Here is a 23,010-nt window from a genome sequence, read left to right on the forward strand (position 1 = left end):
TTTTTTGAAAAAAAAGTAGTTGTTTTTCCCATGCTATAAATGAGGGAACCAAGAAAGAACTGATTATTTTGTGCAGGTTGTTGGAATGGCCAAGGTACAGCAAGAACTAGAGAATGTAGTTCTACATCCTGTGTTTGGACAGTGGTGCATGCCTACACTGTGGGGAGAAGAGAAGAGAAGTTTGCTTTTGAACACACAGTGCACACACACACATTTCATTAGTTTCCATTTGCTACAACTTACATTCACCTCTGTGTAGGGAATCAACAGCCACAAAGCTGGTCTAAAATGTAGACTATATGGCTCCCAATACTTTAGAAAAGGAACTCCTAGTATCTTAATCTATTATCTATATTTTATCTTTTTTACCTTATTATCTTTTATTTTTTAATGTTTTATCTATCCAGGTGAGACAACTCCCAGACAAGAAACACCTAAGTTGTATTAAAATGTTAAGCTGTTAGCAGGAAGATGAATTTCACTCTGTGAAACCAATGGGTTTTGGTCAATATATTTTTAAAATCACAGTGAGTTTGACAAAAGTGCAGTTTCACTTAAGCTGCAAGATCTTGATATCCTCTTTCTACAACTTCTAGTAGTCTTCAGAGAATCAGAAAATATTCAGGGATCTGTTGCAACTTACCACTCCAGAACTTCCCATCGGGTGGAGAATTTCTTGGATTCAGACACCGCCCATGAGATAGCCAGAAACTGGATTTGCACCCAGTACAGTTCTCATAGCTGTACCCAACACACGTTGCACAGCTCCTGTGGCAAGGTTCACATTCTCTAGAGATGTCATCAGTGAAGAAGCCATCCCCACACTCACTCACACATGTGTCGCCTGCAACAGAAACAGAGCCTGGCATCGCGGTATCTTCTGACCCCTCTTAATCCTCACAAGGAGGTACCCCATCTGTAGCATTTCTCTGCCTCCAGCAAGAAACGATTGAAAAAAGCCCAGCATATAAGGATCCATGAAACTTTTTGTAGCTATCCAAACTAATTTTTTTTTAGCATGAAACTTAAATTGAACTCAGTTGCTTGTGCAAACTTCACAAACTTCAAACCAATCTGCACTAAAATTTATATCTAGGTGGGTTATCATCCATACCCTAAGTAATGGCATGTACAAATCTTACGAAAGTCCAAATCTGAATAAAAATTTTATGGTTGAGTCCCAATTTTTATACTGGTCCAATATAAAATCTAAGTCCAGAATTCCCTAAGATTGTTAGATATATGCAAATTTTGAGGATTGAATGAATCTTTAGTTTCTGGTGAATGTAAAGCTAAAGTTAGGTAAATCTGATGCAACTTAAGAGTTGCCATACTGCAGCAAACCCCCTAGAAGTTGTTATGCTGATAGCTTCTTGAGCTTCTTCCAACTTCAGTTAAAAAAAATGTAGGCCACCAGATCACCTCAGGTTGTGACCACAGAGTTTTCCATGAGTGTGATGCTTTTGTGCTCCACTACTGGCACCTTCGGCAGTCAATGCACAAGGATTCATATTTGGCACCATATCCGAACCAGACCTACCTGATTTATGGCTTTGTAATATAGCTAAGAGATTCCTAGTCTTGTGCGAATCTGATGTGGAATTTAGTGGTTTTAACTGAGCTCATTTCAGAGTGTTTAAGGCTTGTTACTTTGTGTGGATCTGAAAGTCAAAGTAAAACTATACTTGCAAATAGTAAGGAAACATTTCCATGTCTTTCTGTGAATTAAAACCCCCTCCTTTCCCAAAGTCTGAATCAAATACAGTATTTTTTGCACTTGCCCAAAAGAGTGGAAATGTATTAAAAACATAACTAGAAAAGAAAAATAATAGTGGGAATTTGTATATTGAGCTTTTGAACCAAATGGCACTATTGGCTAACATAACCATCTTACGTTAATGCTAAAGACCCGATTCTACAAAGTGCTAACTCCCCCTCAGTCTCCACTATCTTCCATAGAAAAGATTTATGAATTTGGGAAGTTGAGTCCAGACTCTTTTTCTAATGAAAAAGTATAAAATACTTCCCTTTATCTGCCATACTTGGTACTCTGCTTACCTGAGAGATAGAAACCTTCCTTACACGAGTCACACTTCTCCTTGTCACAGCTATCACAGTTGCTGGGACACTCTCTACACTGCAGAGAACTTTCATCTCTGTAGGTATTTTCTGGGCAGTACTTATAGCAACGCTGCTTATACCTGTAAGATAAAGTAGAACATTATTAGCAAGCTTCTTTTGAGATGAGTTTGTTTTATGTATATTTCTAGGTATGGTAATGATAAAGCTCTATTCTCATCCCAGTGAAGAGAAATTATTTCTCTAGTGATGGATTCAAAGTGTGTTTGTAGCTTTGTTACTTATTCAACTGGAAAATATTAACGTCATGTTTCCTAATCTCAGGGTTCTTAGGTATAAATAATTTGACTTTGTTTTTTAAACATAGGCACAAAACCAAATGCTACTTAATTAGAAATGACTATATTGTGGTTGTAAAGAGCTGATCACTTGATAAAATATATAAGCAATGTCATTGCTTATAGCTAGATTGAATAGCCTTTTTATCAACATTGTCTTTTGTCATGGTAATTTTTACAGCGATCCCTTAACTGTCCCTTTGAAAAGCAGTAGAGTTTTTCTTTTCCGTCAGTTTAAATTAAACTTTCAATTAATCTATGTATTTTTTTCCTTTGCTTAACCTCCTTACTTTCTTAAGTGTGCCTGCTGAACTGCAAATACCAGAACTGGACACAATATACTAAGAGCATACCAGTTCCAAATCCAGAGGCTTCAGCTTTTAGACCCTTTCTGTTCCATACTCCTCTCTTCATATACGCAAAGTTCGTATCAGTCCATAAGGTTTAAAAGGCTTTGATGGTGACTGATTGGCTAGTTTTTCAGCATTTCCCAAGACTTTTTCCAAAGTTACTGTTCTGAGGTAAGCAATACTTAAAAGGAATTGGATAACATCCAGATCTACACAGTGAAGCACACATTTTTGCTTTAGAAAAATGTAAAGGCATGAAGAGCTATACAGCTATACTTACATATAATAGTTCTGAATGCACTTTATACAGATTTGTTGGTCATCTGAAATTAAAAACATGAAATTATGTAAATAATATTTAAAGTTAAAACCAGAATGCTAAAAAGAATTGTTGCTACCACATTTTTATGTTAATGTTTCTTACATAAAAATTACTGCAGCCATAACGAGAAGATTATTACCTCTGAATCTCTGTTTGCATTTTTTGGAGATAAACTTTTCCACAGTCAGGTCTTGGCCTGTATTTTTGCAGTGGCATGTGACTTTTCAGTTCTCAGCTTAAGGTGCCTAGAAGGTGCTCAGTGCTTAAGGAAGAGCTGTTCTGAAAAGCAGATCCTTCCCAAGAGCTCAAGTTGGGCAAAATGAACTCTTAAAAGTAGACTCTAAGTTATCCAAATCTGTAGTTTCATCCTATTTCTTTATTTGTTGCAGAGATAAGTTAGAAGCATCTGGCACTTGTAAAAGCAAACTTTTCAAAAACATGTAAGTAATCAGTTTAATCTTAAAAATCCTGAGCTAAACAAACATCATTCTATACTGGGAGGGGAGGGGCAGGGAGGAGATGGGGCACAACTTTTGGGTAAACTTTCTCTCAGAAAATTATTTTTTGCATTCAAAAATTTTGTTGAATGAACAAAAGAAATGTTATACAACTTCTTAAAACTATTACAATGGTTGGTATAACTTTATGCTCACACAAAGTGAAGGGTATTTTCTATAACCTTCTGTTATCTTCTATTAGCTTTCTATTTCTTTTACCTTACTCAAGTATTCAAAGGGAGCAGAGTGGAAGGAAATGGAGCAACCTGGATGAATGCATTAATAAACTGTTCTACAATGAAATGCCTGTAAATTATTTTTGATATTAATAGTACTCATAAGGCAAAATTTTCACTGAGTCTGTTTGAACTGTGTCTACAATAAATCACACTTTACACATGCAAACTTATTAGGCAACATGCACTTGGTTTTGCAAGTAGTTCTAGAAATTTATTTATGAGGTGTAAAGTTTTACCCAGAAACGTTGTAGATCTGTGAAAATATTCTCTTTACTGTTAAGAGCACAAACAGAAGCAGCAATCACCTGATCTAGAGTTCTTTGCACTAGCTTTTATGTTGACAGAAAATACTCTTAAAATATGAAAATATCTTCCTTTACTTCTAGATAAAAGACACTTGGTTTGTCTAGGTCTTCTTTTTGAAAGATTTCTGAAATACTGTTTCTGCATAAGGATGCTTCCTGAGATATTTTTTTCCCCAATTCATTTGAGTGTGTTTTTTTCCTTCCAGTGTTTATAGAGCATTGTTAAGAGCTGGGCTGATATGATGATAAATAAGTGTATGTATACCTTTTGAAAATTGTTATGGTATTGGCACATACAGTCCTTATGTTTCATTGATGGAAGGAATTGACTACGCATCAAAGAAACATTGCTAAAATAGCTGGGGTTGCTGGTTTAGTGACTAACTCTCCGTGTACTTTCTGGGTTTTATGAAGAAAGGACCCTTTCCTCTCTTGCCTGTGGGAGGTTCTGATGACATTTTTCTTTCCTAACTGCCCTCTCAGTTTTGTCTGTATGGCTGACTATCTATATAGCTCAATTTGAGATAGATCTCAGCAGTAAATCCAAACAAAGACGCAATGTCTGGTTGTCCTCTGGAAAGAGATTAGAAAAATTCAGTATTAAATAAGTAACCATAAAGTAAAGACCATGTATTTTGAGTTGGTTTAGGATCTAAGAGAAAGTATTTAGGAATGAATGGGTAAAAATAATTTGTTTAGATTGCGGATTGGGATACATATTGTGGAGAGGGCAAAAAAATGTATCACAAATACCACTTGCACCCTGCTGCTTATACAAAGTTTAGTCAGAACTGGTAATAGTAAACACCTTATTAGACAGCCACAAATTTCATAGGAATAGCTGATTTGCTGTATTTCACTTCGGAATGCACTAAGTCTTTCTTCAAACTTAAGATTTTGGAGCTGGGGGAGAATTTGTTGACAATTTTGTAAGACGAAAACATGCAGTCATTGGGCTAGTGCACCCTATGTTCATTTGCCAGTTTGTCTGCTATATTACATTATTTATCAACCCTTACTGAACGATTGTTCTTTCTCTTAAAGACATACCCACTGAATAGAACCTATACCACCTTCTCTACTTAGTCATAGTTTCTGAATATAAACTGTTGAGGAATAATAAACGTAGTTTGGAAAGGAGTGCAAAGAGGGCAGCTGTTTGTTAGCAGGGAGAGAGAAAACTAATTAAGCAACTATACCTGCAACAGCCAATTTGGTATTTAACACACACTGTGTTTCCAAAATTTTGGAAATTAATTTTAAGAATGAGCTAAGTCTAGGGAATTTCATGGAAATTTATGTGCAGTTCTTCAGCAGAGGCTCTTTTAAACTCTGTCACAATTGGTTCTTGGACTAGAACTAAAAACATCCTGTATTCACTGAGACCTGCAGTTGCCCATAAAACAACAAGATCTCTGTGGTGCAAAGTGGGTTGGTTAGTATGTCATGCTCCAAAAGACTTATTGTCATGAGAGCTGTTAATGCTAATATATATTTTACAGTTTCTATTTGCATTAATTTCCACTATGTCGAGCCTATGCCACTCTTTTGAAGACAAGAAACAAAAGTGATCTTGATAGTGTTGGAAACAGGATTCAACCAATTTTAAAATATAACGCCTCAGACACAAACAAATCCTATGTGACTTTCTGGTTTTATTGCCGTTTTCTTAGATAAGTAAAGATCATCTAGAGTTCATAGAAAAAGTCATTTGGTTTCTTTCCTTGTCTGTAATAAACTGCTATTCTTGTTCCCTCCTCCACCCCTCACCCTTCTCGAGCACAATACATTTGGAGTGCAACTATGTTATAATACAGAAAAGGTACATGCAAAGATTAAATATTGGTCAAAGGCCAAAGATTCATTCATTGTGTTGGAACTCTCTGATTTGAAATGAATTAGTGTTTTTTTCTGTTCCAGAAGGGAACTACAGGCATTAGGGTTACAAGCATAGCATTGTTGTGCTGGAAGGCTATTTGTGTTCAAATATATAGAGAATCACTGTAAGTAATGTATGTATGTAATTTCACCTATATTAAAAACGAGCTCCAGAGCATTTTGGAAATCCCTGTCACTGTTTCACTATGTTTGAGCATTCATGGTATTTAGACAGATCCTGATTCTGGAAAGTTCACATGGCTAGCCCGTTGTATGTTTGAGTAGCACCTACCCAAGGTATCCCATCTAATTAGACCCAGATCTTGCAATGACTCCTATGCATGCTTGACTTTATCTACCATATACAATAAAGTTGGGAGTTGAAGTTAAGTGCAAGGGCACATTTTACAGGATCTGTATTTAGACTGTAACTTTTATTTTAGCTTCCTGTTTTGTTTATGAAGTTTTTTAAAAATTAAATTTCCTGAACTATTTATTGGATCAGCCATGAGCCTAGAATGTGCTGAATACACTCAACATTTTTGCATTCAGGAGAAGTTCAGGATATTCACTGTCTGGGACTTAATGCCTGGTTTACCTTTCTTTTCCAGTTTAATTAAATGTAATGACTGAAAATTACTTTATATTACATTGCAGTTTTCCTTGAAGGGCCAGCCTGCAGTAATTGTTTAATATCAACAGTTACTGCTAGATTTTATTTGCCTTTTACATTACCCCGAACAATAATTTACAATAATCTAAAAAAAAGTACTATAAATTGTACTATATCACCAACAAGAGTAATTATATTTTTTAACTACCTTAGACCATTTTTTTATTTTAGTTTTTATGACATCTCAATTAAAATAACTGAAATTTACAATCCAAGCATAATAGGATTTTTGACTAGACATGGGCCTAACTGCAAACTCAGCTTTCAGCAAGCCTTAAAAATGAAGATTTCTATTATGGAATCAAGAACTCTGGTTTGGATCTTCCAGTTTGTGTGAAAAGGTATTTCTCTGTGTCTTTTTTATTGTTTTTTTCACCTTTTTCACCTCTTTCTTTCTGTTTGTCACTATATCAGTTTTACTTTCTTTCTTCTCATTTCTGACATCATCATATGTTTTGACAAGTCATGTTACTAGGAAGTGGGAGAAAGAAGAAATTGTGAATTTTAACCAAGGAAAAAACTGGATTCTGTTGCCAGTTAGATTTATATGGGGAAAAAATGGCATCAATATTTGCTTTGGCCAAAAACTATGACTTTGGTTCAGCCAAAATATTTAATAAATTAAAAAGATACACATTTTAAAGGCAAAAAAGAAAAAATCCACAACTTTGAATATACTTCATCTCTTCCCAAAATATGCTTTCACTAAAACTACCTCTATTTTTTTTTTTTGTATTTTTTTTAAATTAAAGCTACTTTTAATTGAGATGAAAATGAGACAAATAAAACCAAAAAATGTTCTGAGTTTTATTCTTGCTGTCAAGCAGATTAACTGAAAAAATCACTCAGCTCTGATCTCAATTACCTTAATATCACTTACTGTTGTTGGATTTCATTGACAAAATTAAGGGAATGAAGTAAATTTTCCTGATCAAATAAGGGTTTTATTATGTTGTAGTTAGAAGTAGAAATGAAGTGCAGGTAAGACGAAATGAAACCAAAGATTAACATTATAATATGCATTACCTGAGACAGTTCCATGGTTTGTCTGACTGAGGTGAAATGTTGATAAATACATAAATGCTTGTGTGAATGTTGATAAATGCATCAAATTTGTGGGGAGATTTCACAGCGGGAAAGTGATGAGGAAACTTTAAGGAAACTTTAAGGAATAGAAAATTTAAAAACCTGGCTTTAAAAATAAATACTGGGTCAGAACGCTTTAGTCTCTCACCACACATAGTTGACCAGTGCTACAGTGAGATTTGCACTGTATATGAAGCTCCAAAATCTGATACCAACCAGAGAAGTTCTTGCTTACAGGGCTACAAAGAAGAACTAGTGGCTCATTCTTACTCCTAGTGAAATAAAAGGTAAGACTACTTCACCAAAAATGAAATCAGGACACAAGCAGTACTATCTAACACTTTAGAAAGGTCATTCAGTTTATTTGTCTTAGATTGTATTCTACCGCTCAGATGTTGTTTTCTTTTGTTCTTACTCTACATTGAGATCAAAATCTCAATGTGATAATTTCAAGAAGCGTGAAGGCTGCACGTTACAAAAACTGAACTTTCTTTGTGTTGAGATGTATTTTCTGGACACACTTATTATGCTGAGATGGTCCCTTATGTTTGAATAGTTTCTTACTGCATAGGTAGTTCCTCTGAGTCAATAACGTTTCCCAAAAAGTGCTCTCCTACAAGCAAGAACGTGGGCCAGACTTCCTAAGTTTACACCACAGATACCAATGCAGGCTTTATCACTAATTTGAACAGCTGGCTTCCATTGGTCTTTCATTAACAAAATATATTTATGCAGGCAACACTCATATGGGAAACATCTTCTTTATATGGAGAGAATCTAAGATCTGCACTGCTACAGTCAATAAGTGGTTCCATAATTCGATTCCTTATCTGAACAATCAAGACCTGGAGCTTTAAGCTGGTATAAACCCAAATAATTGAAACAAGTGCATATTGAGGTAGAGTTGCTAGAATAGAATAGAATAGAATAGAATAGAATAGAATAGAATAGAAAAGAGAGTAGAATAGTTCCAGTTGGAAGGGACTCAAAATGATCATCTGGTCCAGCTGCCTAAGTGCTTCAGGGGTGACCAAAAGGTAAAACGTTATTAAGGGTATTGTCCAAATGCCTCTTAAAAACTGACAGGTCTGGGCCATTGACCAGCTCTTGAGGAAGCCTGTTACAGTGTTTGACCACCCTCTCAGTATAGAATTCATTCCTAATATCCAGTCTGAACCTCCCCTGGTGCAGCTTTGAACCATTCCCATGTGTCTTGTCACTGGATCCCAGGGAGAAGAGCTCAGCACCTCCCTCTCCACTTCCCCTCATCCAGAAGCTGCAGAGAGCAATGAGGTCGCCCCTCAGCCTTCTTTTCTCCAAACTAGACAAACAGAGTCCTCAGCTGCTCCTCATAAGACATGCCTTCTGGCCCTTCCACCAGCTTTATTGCCCTCTGGACACATTCAAATACTTTTACATCCTTCTTAAATTGTAGGGCCCAGAGCTGCACACAATGCTCAAGGCGAGGCCTCACCAATGCTGAACACAGTGGGATAATCCCTTCTTTTGACCAGCTGGTTGTACCGTGTTTGGTGCACCCCAGGATGTGGTTTGCTCTCTGTGGCCGCCAGGGCACACTGCTGACTGTCATTGAGCTTAATGTCAACTGTCACTCCCAGATCTCTTTTCACATGACTGCTCTCCAGCTGTTCTTCTCCCAGTATATACTTGTTTCCAACGTTACTCCATTCCAGGTCCTGTTTCTTCCAGTGTATCTCTCCATTACTGGGACGATTGAGAAAAACACTACCTGTGCTACTGAATATCTCAGCATTCTTCCTAGAGTCTTGAAATCTCCTTTGACTGACCTTGGTCTTCTTGTTGAAACATCACTGGTACCCGCATGAAAGAGCCAGAGTAGGTAAAAATTCATAAAGTCATAGAATGGTTTGGGTTGGAAGGGACCTTAAAGATCATCAAGTTCCAACCCCTCTGCCATGGGCAAGGACACCTACCACTAGATCAATTTGCTCAAAGCTCCATCCAGCCTGGCCTTGAACACTTCCAGGGATGGGGCATCCACAACTTCCCTGGGCAACCTGTTCCAGTGCCTCACCACGCTCACAGTAAAGAATTTCTTCCTAATATCTAATCTAAATCTCCCCTCTTTCAGTTTAAAATGATTACCCCTCGTCCTATCACTCCACTCCCTGATAAAGAGTCCCTCCCCATCTCTCCTGTAGACCCCCTTTAAGTACTGGAAGGCTGCTATAAGGTCTCCCCGGAGCCTTCTCTTTTCCAGGCTGAACAACCCCAGCTCTCTCAGCCTGTCCTCATAAGAGAGTTGCTCCAGTCCCCTGATCATCTTTGTGGTCCTCTGCTGGACTCATTCCAACAGATCCATGTCCATCTTATGTTGGGGACTCCAAAGCTGGACACAGTACTCCAGGTGGGGTCTCACCAGAGTGGAGTAGAGGGGTAGAATCCCCTCCCTCTACCTGCTGCCCATGTTTCTTTTCATGCAGCCCAGGATGCGGTTGGCTTTCTGGGCTGCCAGCGTACACTACTGGCTCATGCTGAGCTTCTTATCCACCAACACCCCCACGTCCTTCTCCTCAGGGCTGTTCTCAATCCATTCTCCGCCCAGCCTTTATTTGTGCATGGGATTGCCGTGACCCATGTGCAGGACCTTGCACTTGGCCTGGTTGAACTTCATGAGGTTCACACAGGCCCACCTCTCAAGCTTGTCCTCTCAAGGACCCTCTGGATGGCATCCCTTCTCTCCAGTGTGCCAACTGCACCACACAGCTTGGTGTTGTTGGCAAACTTGCTGAGGGTGCCCTCAATCCCTCTGTCCATGTCTCCGAGAAAGATGTTGAACAGCACTGGTCCCAGTACTGACTCCTGAGGAACACTGCTCGTCACTAGGTTCCACTTCGACATTGAACTGTTGACCACAACCCTTTGAGTGTGACCATCCAGCCAGACCCTTATTCACCGAGTGGTCCATCCATCAAATCCATACCTTTCCAATTTAGAGACCAGGATGTCATGTGGGACAGTGTCAAATATTTTGTGTAAGTCCAGGTAAATGACATCTGTTGCTCTACCCTTACCTACCAGTGCTGTAGCATCATCATAGAAGGCCACCAAATTTGTCAGGCATGACTTGCCCTTGGTGAAACCACGTTGGCTGTCACCAATCACCTCCTTATTTTCCATGTACCTTAGCACAGATTCCAGGAGCATCTGCTCCACGATCTTGCCAGGCACAGAGGTGAGACTGGCTGGCCTGTAGTTCCCCAGGTCTTCCTTTTTTCCCTTTTTGAAAGTGAGGGTTATGTTTCCCTTTTTCCAGTCAGTGGGTACTTCACCAGACTGCCGTGACTTTTCAAATACAATGGAAAGCGGTTTAGCAACTTCATCTGCCAGCTCCCTCAGGAGCTGTGCATGGATTTCATCGGGTCCCATGGACTTATGTACCTTCAGGTTCCTTAGATGGTTTCAAACCTGATCTTCTCCTGGAGTGGGCAGTTCTTCATTCGCAGAGCCCCTGTTTCTGTCTTCTGCAACTTGGGCAGTGTGGTTAGAGGCCTTGCCAGTGAAGACCGAGATGAAAAAGTAGTTCAGTACCTCAGCCTTCTCCATATAATTCGAAAGCTGTACTAGCCTCATTAGTTTTCTGGTGACATCCCTAATCTGGGCCCCAGGGAGGCAGCAAAATTCCCTGAAAAGAGGGTCCAGTCGGCAGATGGTTTAGATTATATTTGTTTTAATATATTTTTTCTTCAGTAATTCCAGCAGAATGATTCAGCAGCTAACATTTCTTTACTGTTTTGATTCATGAAGCTCCTGAACTGCAAATTGTTGAAGGAGTAACAATACATGCTTTGTTTGTCTTTGTAATTTTAGGAGTACATTCATTGTTTGGTCAGTGGCTACTGAGCTAGATGAACTTTTGGTCTGATGCAGTATTTTTCTTCCGCGCTCTTATTTCTACCGGGAGCTCTAAACTAAAACCTGGAGTATTCTGTGTTTGCAGAACTCGTGGTTCAATCTCATATCTTAATTTTTTCCAGTGACTTGCCCCAAGTCTGGATTTTACCCAGGAAGTAATTTTCTTTCTCAGAGAAATAAAAATTTCAAAGATAGAATTTTTTCTTTAATACACACACCTTGCATCTTCAGTGTGCAATAAAATTCTCTTTTACCTATACTCTAGGAAAGGCAACATCTTCTAATGTGATGTTCTGCCTACACTGAGATGTCAGTTCTAAAAATCAGAAAAGAACAGTTCCAAATCTTGCTGGGCATTCTTTTCGCACAGATTGCATATTCTCATTCCAGAAGCCTGTGGAAACGAGTTCTATTATCTGCAAATCTAAAACCCATTCTGCAAGATTAACCTCTTGAAGAAGATTTACTTTGAGATAAAAAAGGATCCTTATCATAATTTTCTCTGGTATTTTGAAAGCCAAGGCCTATTCATCATCAGGGAAGGTTTGAAGAAATGAAGTTTTCCTTTGTGTTTCTTAGGTTGCTATAGGAACCAGATCATTTTTTACTCATTAATCATGAGCACAACTGCCAGAATCACAATTTTTACCTGTTCACAGTGCTGCCCTTTTAACTATCTCACAGGTTCCTTATATCTTCTCCAAATACCTTTTCTCTCATTCCCACTTCCTTATAGACTGTATTTCCTCCCCCCCCCCCCCCCCCCCCCCCCATTTCTCTCCATATAATGGATCTCATAGACCATTTGGATTAATGAGTCCCACTTTCTGCCTTTATAGCTGTATGTTTGTACATAAACCTTGTAACCCAGACCAAACTAAATAGTGAGGTTCTTTATAAACTTTGAGAGTTGCTCCGGCTCTACCTTGCTAAAGCAAAGTGTCACACTTGGGCCTAAATGCTATTTTGTAGGCTTTTAATCTCAGGGACACAGCTCCTTGGGGTTTCTCAGTGCTTTTGTCTTTTGTAAGGTATCTTTGAAAGAGGAAAGTGTGATGGCTATTCTGAACATTCTTCACTCTGCACCCTCACTGAGGATCACTTTTATTCTCAGTGTTAGCCTTTGAAAATAATCCTGGTGCAAAGGTTGGAAGAGGCATGTTGTGCTGTTCTCTGCAGAAACCTGGATGGGTCAAAAGAAGATATATGTGGTATTTTGCTACATGGAGATGAGGTAATCGCTGGGAAGCTGTGAGAAGCATTCATATCATAACATGTCATACTTTCGCAAGTTGGGTGAGGTGAGTGGAAGTGAGTCAGCAAGTAGGCGAGTAAAAATTGGGTCGGGAATGCATGGCTCCATGGGAGGACACCGGCAGGAAGGCAAACAAATTGGGACAATGCCTGACTTTCACAACCCCTTCTGAGGGGAAGACCTATCCTTCTGTTGACTCCTATGAATTTATCAACGACCCACCTGAGCTCTATGTGTTGCAAATATTTAGCTCCTCAATGAACCAGGTGGTCATAGTTGCCATTATCGGTTAATGATGTGGCAGTTTCTGCTTGAGAAGAGTACATATTCAGGTCTGTAGATATTGCATATTAGAGAAGTTTATCACTTATCACCTTAAGTAGTCATATTTTATGTCTGCTCATTATGCAGGTGCAAAAAGGCAAATGCAAATTGTGTTATTAGAAAGGGATCAAGAGCTGAAAGTGTCCACATTTTGTATTTTAGACATATCAAGTATGAATATTTAGGATTGTTATGTTCTTGTCATGTATTGACTCTGAAATTCTCTTAGCGTAATTACTTCAAGTGGATCAAAGTTTGCAGTTTTAACTTAGAGTTCTTTTCTTGTCCCGAGTGTTGGCTTATAGCCAACTGCATTCTAAAATGGTAAGTTTGACTATGAAGAAAGTTTCTGAAACTCATAACAGCTTTAAAAGTCTGGAAAAAGTATGCGTGATATTCTGAAGTGATCTAAATTTGTGAGTAAGTGAACTTGCATTCAGAGGTAGATAATCCAACGGCACAAAGAAAATCCTTCTCCTTAATTACATTGCTTCAGCAGAACTTTCTCTTTCAAAAGCTGTCTTTGCTGAGAAAACTGGATTTAATTTTGTAGACTTCATCATGTTTTCTGGTGTCTACCAGAAGAGAAGTAATTAAAATTTAATCACAGCCTGATGGCCAGAGGTGATGAAGATCTGCAGTTCCCGTGGATCTATCTGCATCAGAGGGAGCAATAGCTCATTGGTACTCAAGAAAGGAAGCCCAGAGTGTCCACAACTGGGCTATCAGACCTGAGGTACCAAAGTCATAAAGATAATCTTGGAAGTGCAGACTTGAAATTTATTCAGCACACTGTCTTACACACTTTGTATGTCCAATTTTTTGTTCATGCTTGCTTGCATAGCAGTAGGAATATATTGGAAGCCTGTAAGAATTTTAGGATTAAACATATGTATTGAAGTCACCCTTAAGACTTGTCTTTCGCTCTCATTTCAGTTTTCAATATCTGTGGAAGAGTCTGCCTTCCAGATCTCGAGGGATACTGTGCACTTGAGCATGTCAATTGGGCTAGTATGACAGCACTCAGAGTCAGATGCATTCAAGAGCATGTGGGCAGAAGAAGGTAGGGAGGCAAACCCTGCTGAGCATAGCCATTGTTTTGACACTGTGTACATAAAGCCATAGACCCTTTGGGATTACTACTGTCTAAGACAATTTCCCTATTACGTATCCCAGGACTTAACAGTGTCTGAAGGCAGAACGGTATCTGGGAGCATTAAAGATTCTTCATCTCCTTAAAATATGAGCTGCCTCCAAATTTATGAAGTGAATCAGAAAGAAAAGTATCACCTGAATTTAAAAGAAAGCATTATCTGTATTTAAACTACAAAGACTTATCTGTCCTTGATTAAGTCTCTCTGACAGTCCCTGTCTTTGTTTTTAGACCTTCACTGTAGATACAGTAAAGATATATTACCACACTGAAGCCCTAAAACAAAACCTGGTCCAAACTCAGAGGAAAAAGGACAGATTTTACTTCATTCCCTGAGGATCCTAGAAAATATTACAAACAATGTCAATCCTGCACCTCAGTAGCCTCATGCCCGGTGAACACTAACCTGCAGTGTTACTGGGTGGGTTTGACATTCTTTGAAATGTCTGACGTGGGATGAAAAGTATCAAACCAATATAAAAGCATGATATCTGTGTCTTAATCTGACTGTAGGGTCACTACTGATCAAGAAGAGAGATTTCCCACACAATCTCTATCCATTACTTGCTCTGTTCTGCTGGCACCTGGCATCATGCCAGAAGAGAGTAAATCTTACTCATCTTCTTGCCTGCACAAAGCAGGACAAGATTGTCCAAGACTGCAAGTAGCAGTTTAATCTAGTCTTTGATGCCCTGTGAAAAATATTTTGGCCAAAAATTACTTGTCCTTCAGGCTAGTAGGAAAACAGGCAGTTCAGTTATCTTAATTAGCATATAAATCCCTTCTTAAAACTAGACCTGTGTCTACAAAAAAGAAAAATATATCAATTAATCTTTCTAATTTGTAGACAGTAAGAGAATCTCTTGCATTTTGTTGCTTGTAGTTTACAATATAATGTCACTGAGTTGACAAAATAATGTCACTGTCTGATATTCCTTTTAAAATTCATACAACTTCTATAAGCTACTGTCCCTGCACTAGTATGAACCAAAGAAGTTAATTATTTTTATCTCTTAGAGTTTATATCAAAGGATCTCAAAGCACTTGAGACAGGGCAGGTGCCTGATGATTTTTTTTGTGAGAGAAAGGTCTTGCATCTTTTGCGGATCTGTAAGTATACATGAAATGTATTTGCATTTGTATATGAATAACTACTTTACAGTATGTGAACTATATAATGTTGATTCCAATTGCTGTGATTACTACATTTTTCTTCCCCCTTTTTTCTCTCTTTTTTTTTTTTTTTTTTTTTTTAATATTGTGTTCCCCAAAGAAGCTTTCCACTGTAGTTCTGGTAGAAATGTTCATAGCATTGGAATGCTTTTCCTACTCCTGCTCTACAGTTCTTTCTTGATTAAATTCCTCAGTGGTGTTGAAAGGAAGATAAGACAAAAAGAGATGAGTCTGCAGAAAGACCATAAAGATGTGAAACTAAATGTATCACATTTCATATTTTATCACCTTGAAATTTTACTATTTTAAGTTATTTTTATGGCACTGTAATTTCTTTACAGCTTTCAAAATAATCCATTTCTGTTTTCTAAGAGACACACAGTTCAGCTGTTTGGGTTTATCGAAGTCTCTAAATATATCAATTTTCTGATAACATGAGAAACCTATTACTGTGCTCATCTTATCTATGAATTAAGTTATTGATATGCCAGAAAACTCACTGAATATTAAGAGCATAAACACAAGCAAACAGCATCTCTACCTAATTCATTTTAAGTTTGATGTTTACAGGTCATGCTTTATTTCAGGGACACATGGTAATATGTAAAAGCTGCTTGGGATCTTGCTTTTAGCCCACTGCTGAGCTTCTGTTCCAAAATAGAGCTAACATTAAACCAAACTCTTTGGTTCCCAATAATATATGCATTGTAGTCAAAGAGTTTCCTTAATAGTATGCCCCTTACCAAACTCTGGCATCTTAATACTTCCAACTTTACTCAGCAGTGAAAGTTAATTCAGCCTTTGTTCCACCGGAATCCATTCTGTTGAACTCTGAAGTTTTTGAAAAGCTTATTTTAAAATAAGAACTTCAAGTGCAAGAACCTGAGAGCAAATATGTACTGAATATTATGGATGATTAATATTTAGGATATGAGAGAACTTCTGAGGTCCGAGATAAATGAGTACAGCCCCTTTTTCTGTATGTCAGCTCCCCATGAACAGTCTCGCAGCTTCCTTATACAGGCTTATTAAGCTCATATACAAAGAAAATCACCCCCTGAGTTACTTGCAATGACTATTTTTAAGCAACGTTGCTATTCATAGTGCATTTCACCCTAATTCAAAACAAGGATTGGCATAAAACAGTTGCAGAAGAGACATAAAGAATTTTTAGTCACAAGTGGTGTGAAGAGCACTGAAAATTTTACTATGGGGAACTAACTTTCAACAGCAACAATAAAGATTGGTATTGAAACAGATTCTCTGCCTTAATTTCTTTTCTTGTTTTCTCCCCACAACCAAGCAGACAGCTGTCATGAATCTGGAAACCACACCATACCAAAAAAGACCACTGTGTAGTTGCAATTGTATTAAAATATGGTCCCTCCAGGTCTTCTTTCAGTGATATAGAAAGCTACAGTCACAGAAGAAAGCACTAAGTTTAACTGCACTCACGCAGAATGGCTCGTCACCAGAGTCATAGGGAGTTTCATGGTATGACGTATTAGATCGGATGACTGATAGAAAGAAGTAAGTAGTATGTGGTGAAAATCCTTACACAACTTTGGTATGCACAAACATTCATGATAGTCTTCTTTCGCAGGGAAAAAAAAAGTTGTTGACACAAAAGCTGAAAGAACATTGTGACAGTTGTGACTAGAGGTGGGGATTAATTTCTGGCTTTGGGTTTGTTTTTTGTTTGTTTATTTGTTTTTTTCTTATGAGGTGCTTTCACAGTTTTCTTTCCTGCTGTTCACTCCCCTCTGTATAGAAACATTCAGTCTCCTGGTGCTGACGGTAGTGTCTGTTACACCAGGCCTGAAAACACACGAGGGAGCAAGCAGGAGAAACCAGAGGGCCCAGTATGAGCTCCTCTGCCTGTGGAAATCTGTCTGAATTCAGGGAGAGGATGGATAGTTCTGGTAGTCTTTAATTTTAGAGCTTTCAAAAATGTTCTTTGGAAATGTAACAAGAGAAATTTGTTCTCCCCCCTTTTTTGTTTAAGAAGTAGTAATTCCAGATAACTATTTGCAGAGCAGTCACTTGCTCTAGATTTGCACCAAAAGAAGTAAAACTTAGGTCTACTTTTTTCTTCTGTATGAGGAGTTTTTACCAAAGCCTTATTTTCTGTGATGTAGATTATCTTAGTGAAGTGCCTCGGCATATCAGTACTCATTTGGGCACTACTTTACCTGAACTCTGTGCTTTCTTGAGAAGAAATTTGCCTAAGAGGTCGTAAGTGAAAACTGCCATTCTGATGGCTCACCCTGTTGCCTATCAGTCTTGAGTTGCTGATCAGTTGTACTCATGTCCAAACAGCCACAGGAAATAAAATTTTCTTAATGTAAACGCAGTGGAAACAATGAATTGTGATGTCTTTTGAACATTTTTAATTCTCTATGAAGGTGAACTATTGAGATACAGATTCCATCAACTTTAGTAAGTTAAATGGCCTTGATCTGAATACAACAAACTCTCTGCCAACACTACAATATTTTGAGAAGGAACTTTTTTTTTTTTTTTAATCCGGTATGAAAAATGAATCAATGTTTTAATATTTTTTTAGGGTAGTAGCATTGCTGTTGCAGTGATTTGCTCTTGAATGGAATTTAAGGTCTGTCCTTATGTCTGTTTCCTGAAAGAAAAAGCCCAAGCTAATGATATATTTTCAAGCCTAGAAAATTGGATAATCTATGATAAAGTTCTGTGTCTGATAATGTCTTCAGAAAGTCTGTAAATGTCTCAACCTGAGTGCGGCATTCAAGAAGGAAAAAAAAATGTTGCAGAGATTAATAACTAAATTAATACAAAAATTATTCTTTTTTTGTGCTGGAGATAGAGTTTAGAAATGGTGTTCAAAAATAAATACACTGGGAAAAATACAGTTTACTTGGTGAGAGAATGCAGCCATGACTAATTGCTCAGCAGCATGCATATAGGCTCATGACAAGAGAAGGAGGAGGAATAATTTTGCCCTACCATAAGAATAAGGGTAGGGGTTCATAAAGGAAATATTTACCCAATTTGCAGTTCTGACATCCCTCTGAACAAGGTATGCAATCTTCAGAGTCAGGATCTTCCACTTCACCTGTGTTTTGCAAATCACCAATTTAGGGTTAATTCTAGACAATGGAAAGCCAACATTCGGAAGCACTCAGCAAGGTTCCTTGAAATAAATTTTACACAAACTCAAAAAGAAAAAAGATTCACAGCAGTTTTTTCCTCTTGTTGAGATAAGGACAGTTTAATAAAACAGTACTGGAAAAGGAAAACAACAACAACAATAATAATAGTAATAATAGTAATAGAATATACAAGACACAAGTCATTCTCACCACCCAGTGAATTGGTTGCCTAGCCCAACCCAAGGAGTGATTGTGGACTTCTGCCCCCTGGCCAGCCCCCATTTATATACTGGGCATGATATCTCTGGTACAGAACATTCAATTGGCTGTCCCATTGTTCTGACTATGCTCCTTCTCAGCTTCTATGGGAAGCTGGGAAAAGTCCTTGACTAGTATAAATATCACCTGGCAACAACTAAAACAATCTACATTGACATTCATAATACGAAATCTGAAACACAGCAGCCACTAGAAAGGAAATTAACTCTATCCCAGCTGAAACCAGGACCCAAATTAAAAAGAATATTTGTTAACTCCTATGGAAGGGTGCTTACCTTCTCTACAACTATGCTTCTGACATATGTTTTGAGTAAGGTAGTAGCCTCTGAAACACCTTTTGCAGTGGCTGGAGTTCAGGCACACCTCACAGTTGCTAGAGCATGTCACACAGGTATGCTCTGAATGGTAGTGACCTGGAGGACAGCTCTCTCTGCACTCCCCATGATACAGGAAACGTTCAATCCCTCTTCTATCTGTGTGGAAAAAAAATAGGAAAAAGCTGTCAGTAACAGAGGTACGTTTGGGCATACGAAGCAGCTTTATGAAGCACCGGTGCTGCAGCTGATGTTTTTGTTTTTTTCACTGAGTGCTAGATTTGTAGTTTTACACCAGATGAGCTAAAATGTATAAAAGTTTCAGGACCTCAAACCCTCCACATTCCTGGAGATTTATGACGTATAAAGATGTCATGCTAGTGAATAATTACTGTTCACATCCATCAATCTAATAGACAGGATCAAGAGATTTCAATTACTGAGTTCCCTTGCAGAGAACATACAAGTATTTGTACTGTATGGTACATGCAGATGTAGAATTGCCATTAGGAAAGCAAAGCTGCCCACTTCACCTTTGGAAAAGATCAGGCTGTGTCTGTACTAGATTAAACTGTAATCCTCATCCTCTTCACAGCTACAGTCTGGAATCATTTCAATTTGAATCTGAATAGCAAGCGTGCATCCATTTGCTATTAGAGTAAGAGCATTCTTTAGTGCATGGGGAACTGGGAGATCCCCTGCTTCAAATCCTTCTGAATGGAACCCATGAAAACACCTACAGCTCCATGTGCCATGTGCTGCAACAAGGGGAGTTTTCTAATGGGTTACCCTATATTTACATTACTGTGCTAAGTGTGATTTATTGCTTTAACTATAGAGCAAGAATTTGCTTACCATATTTTATTTTTGAAACTACAGACAAAGCAGCTACAATAGGGACTAATCGCTGCACCATGGCAGAAGTATTCAGACTTTGTTTCTTTAACTTTTCATGTACAAATCTTTAGTATGAACTTTTCCAGCCTCCTCAGGGTGTGACTCTCACCAGGGTCTTCATTTCTTGATACACAGAAATACAGAAATTTATATTGCTGTCCACCATAGAGAGAGACTTGGAGAACAATTATACAAACTTCTCCCTCACATTGGACCTGAAGTACCATTTCAAAACTTCATCTACTCAGTCACATTTCCCAAAATGAGAAAGTCAATCTCATCATCAATATGACAAACCAATGCCATCCATATCAGTGTTTTCTTGCAGTCTGGACATTTATTACTAAGTAAAGCCTGGGCCATTAATGACTAGGACTGAAATGGAAGTAGCAGCTGAAAGGAAAAAGACTGCGAGTCCTCAGAAAAAGCTCAACAAAATTTTCTCTTTATTAAGTTAATTGGAAGTTAAATCTTACATACTCATTTCCAAGGGCAGTTCAAGATAGTTACATATATTTGTATGTAAGACCCTCAAGTTCTTTGCCCATCAGGTGTTACAGAGGCAAGAGGGAATAATTTTTTAAATGGAGCTTCAAAAGAAGAAGAGTTGCTTTTGGGAACCACAATTTTAACAATATTACCCTCTCTCTCAACCTGAGCTCTATAAAAATGCATCGAAAAGACAAGTTTCTCTGTGCGTTAGGGGTAAGCTGCTCTTGGCAGGCCCTGTTTGTCCAGCTGTAGGGACACAGCAGTCTGTGGTGGAACCCACCATGCTTGTTTCCTAGCCTTCCTCAGAGAGATGTTCCAGAAAGCATCCTGGCTCCCTGCCTACTTGTACAAGCTTGCTCCATTTCAGTGTAGTGCATACTGTGTAGAGGCTGGGGGAGGCAAGTATAGAGCTTTCTTCTCCAGAGGCAGGCTATATAGGCTTTCTGTCATTTTTTTCCTGTGTGACTCAATTTCTGTTTCTGTTAACATAGCTCCTATTCAAAATATACCGAGGGAAATGTATAAAGAGGCAAGGACAATGCAGAGTTGTGTTTTCTTGTATTTTTAAAAAAATAAATTGAGTTCCAACTCCCTTAAGGGGTAAAACAAGTGCAGATCAGTAGCAAAAACACTACTAATTTTATTGGCTCTAGCAATTGGGTCTGAGAGCAGAAGGAGAACAAAACTTGGACGCCAAAGAATGGGAAAAAAACTACAGGAGGAAATCTTCCTTACCTGTTCCACAAGTGGTGCATTTGTTAGGTTCACTTCCACTACAGTCCAGGCAGGTATGATGGCACAAATGACATTGTCCTTTGAATTCAAACTTTCCTCTGGAGCATTGCATAACACAGCGACCATCATCAAAGACTCTTTTGAAACAGAGAGAGGCATAATTAGAAATTTAGCAGCTACTTGTTCTTTAAATTTAAAGGAAATGAACAAGAGACCCAAGACATTCTTCTTTCACTCTATTTGCAAGAGCCTTGGCACTTTACTCCTTAATTTTCCAGACCTTATTCATAGTATTTATTGAATGGAAAATCAACCATGTTTTGAACCTAGATCTTAGACTTCAGAGATTAGGTTTTTTCTGAGATTTTTCTAAGAAAAATCACCTTTTGGTCCTGTATCTAGATGTTTTTCTACCACAAACCCTGTGGTAATCACTTATCTCTATTAGAAGGAAAGCAAGACTTGGTCTTTCTCTGTGAAAGAATGATCCTTCTGTTGAAGCTTCCTGTTAGTTTTACTTTAAAGGCTTCCCGTGAACAGTACTATGGCTTCAGTAAGGTAACTTTGTACATAAAGTCAAACATCTAACTGATTTTGGCCTTTAGGAGCTGTATTTTTAGACTTGCATATCTGCAAACACTTAGGAGTTTTGCTGCTAAATATTCTTCTTTTGCTGGGTAATTAAATATTTGCTGAAGAATCCTTTTATGTGATGAACATTTCTGGTCCATTTTTCACTGCTACTTAATGTCTACTGTTTTTAATCTGTTGGGGAGAAAAGTAGAAAAACATCAATACTATTAAAAGAATATAAAACAATTTGGTTAGAATTTGACAGTGTTTTCAATATTAAGAAAATGAGAGAAGAGAGACTGTAATCTTCCACACTTAACTGCTTTGACCGGTTTGGTATTTGAGGACTTGAGATTCAATTTCTAGAGAAGCTGAGCACCATTCAAGACCTTAGTGCAGATTTTGAGACTATCAGCTTGTCTGTACACCTCAGAAACAGTAGGCTTTCCATAACATTAAGATAGTGCATGCTTCCCTGGAGCCAACCAATGGCATTAGAGAATGTCTGCAATATGCCTTCATAAATTTGAGTTGCTGTGGTCATTTTCAGATTTATTCTGAAAGAAGAGGAGAAAAATATCTGCAAAGTTTAAAACCAATTTTGTCAAATAGTCTTTGAAACCATTTAAAATTTACCATGATTGGAAAAGTCTGGGCTTATGAAGTGTAAAGATGGAAGAATAGGCTATCACACAAACAGCCTTCCTGAAGTGCACATAACAAAGAAAACTTAGGAATTTATTAAAAAGGCTTGTGGGGCTGAAGGCAGGCTGCTGGAGGGAATCAGGGAGAAGCTTGTACGGCTATATGAAATATTCAGCAAAGGTGTGTCTCTGCTCTGCAGTCTGACAGTAAGACAGTCCTATGCAGACTGTAGCTCATAGCTATACCTTCATATTTTAGACCATTATTCCACTCTTCATGGGGACTGCAGCCCCTCTCATTGGTCTCTGTGCAAATGGGACAATGTGACAGAAGTACTGGAGGTAGCTGGGCTATGATTATATGACCTGCAAGTATTACTGT

At 38.2% G+C, this 23,010-nt stretch overlaps 1 protein-coding gene across 1 annotated transcript in view; it reads right to left on the reverse strand.

Moving 5' to 3' along the window:
• Positions 1–23,010, reverse strand: part of PCSK5 (proprotein convertase subtilisin/kexin type 5) — a 258,951-nt gene that overhangs the window by 27,812 nt on the left and 208,129 nt on the right. The window contains exons 22-27 of the mRNA XM_074166803.1: positions 21,412–21,548; positions 19,249–19,446; positions 18,589–18,657; positions 3,048–3,090; positions 2,059–2,201; positions 644–844 (exon numbers count right to left, since the gene is read on the reverse strand). Coding sequence (XP_074022904.1) covers positions 644–844; positions 2,059–2,201; positions 3,048–3,090; positions 18,589–18,657; positions 19,249–19,446; positions 21,412–21,548 — 791 coding nt within the window. The remainder of the gene's footprint in view (positions 1–643; positions 845–2,058; positions 2,202–3,047; positions 3,091–18,588; positions 18,658–19,248; positions 19,447–21,411; positions 21,549–23,010) is intronic.

Source organism: Numenius arquata, chromosome Z (genome assembly GCF_964106895.1).
Source record: "Numenius arquata chromosome Z, bNumArq3.hap1.1, whole genome shotgun sequence".
NCBI classification, from domain to species: Eukaryota; Metazoa; Chordata; class Aves; order Charadriiformes; family Scolopacidae; genus Numenius; species Numenius arquata.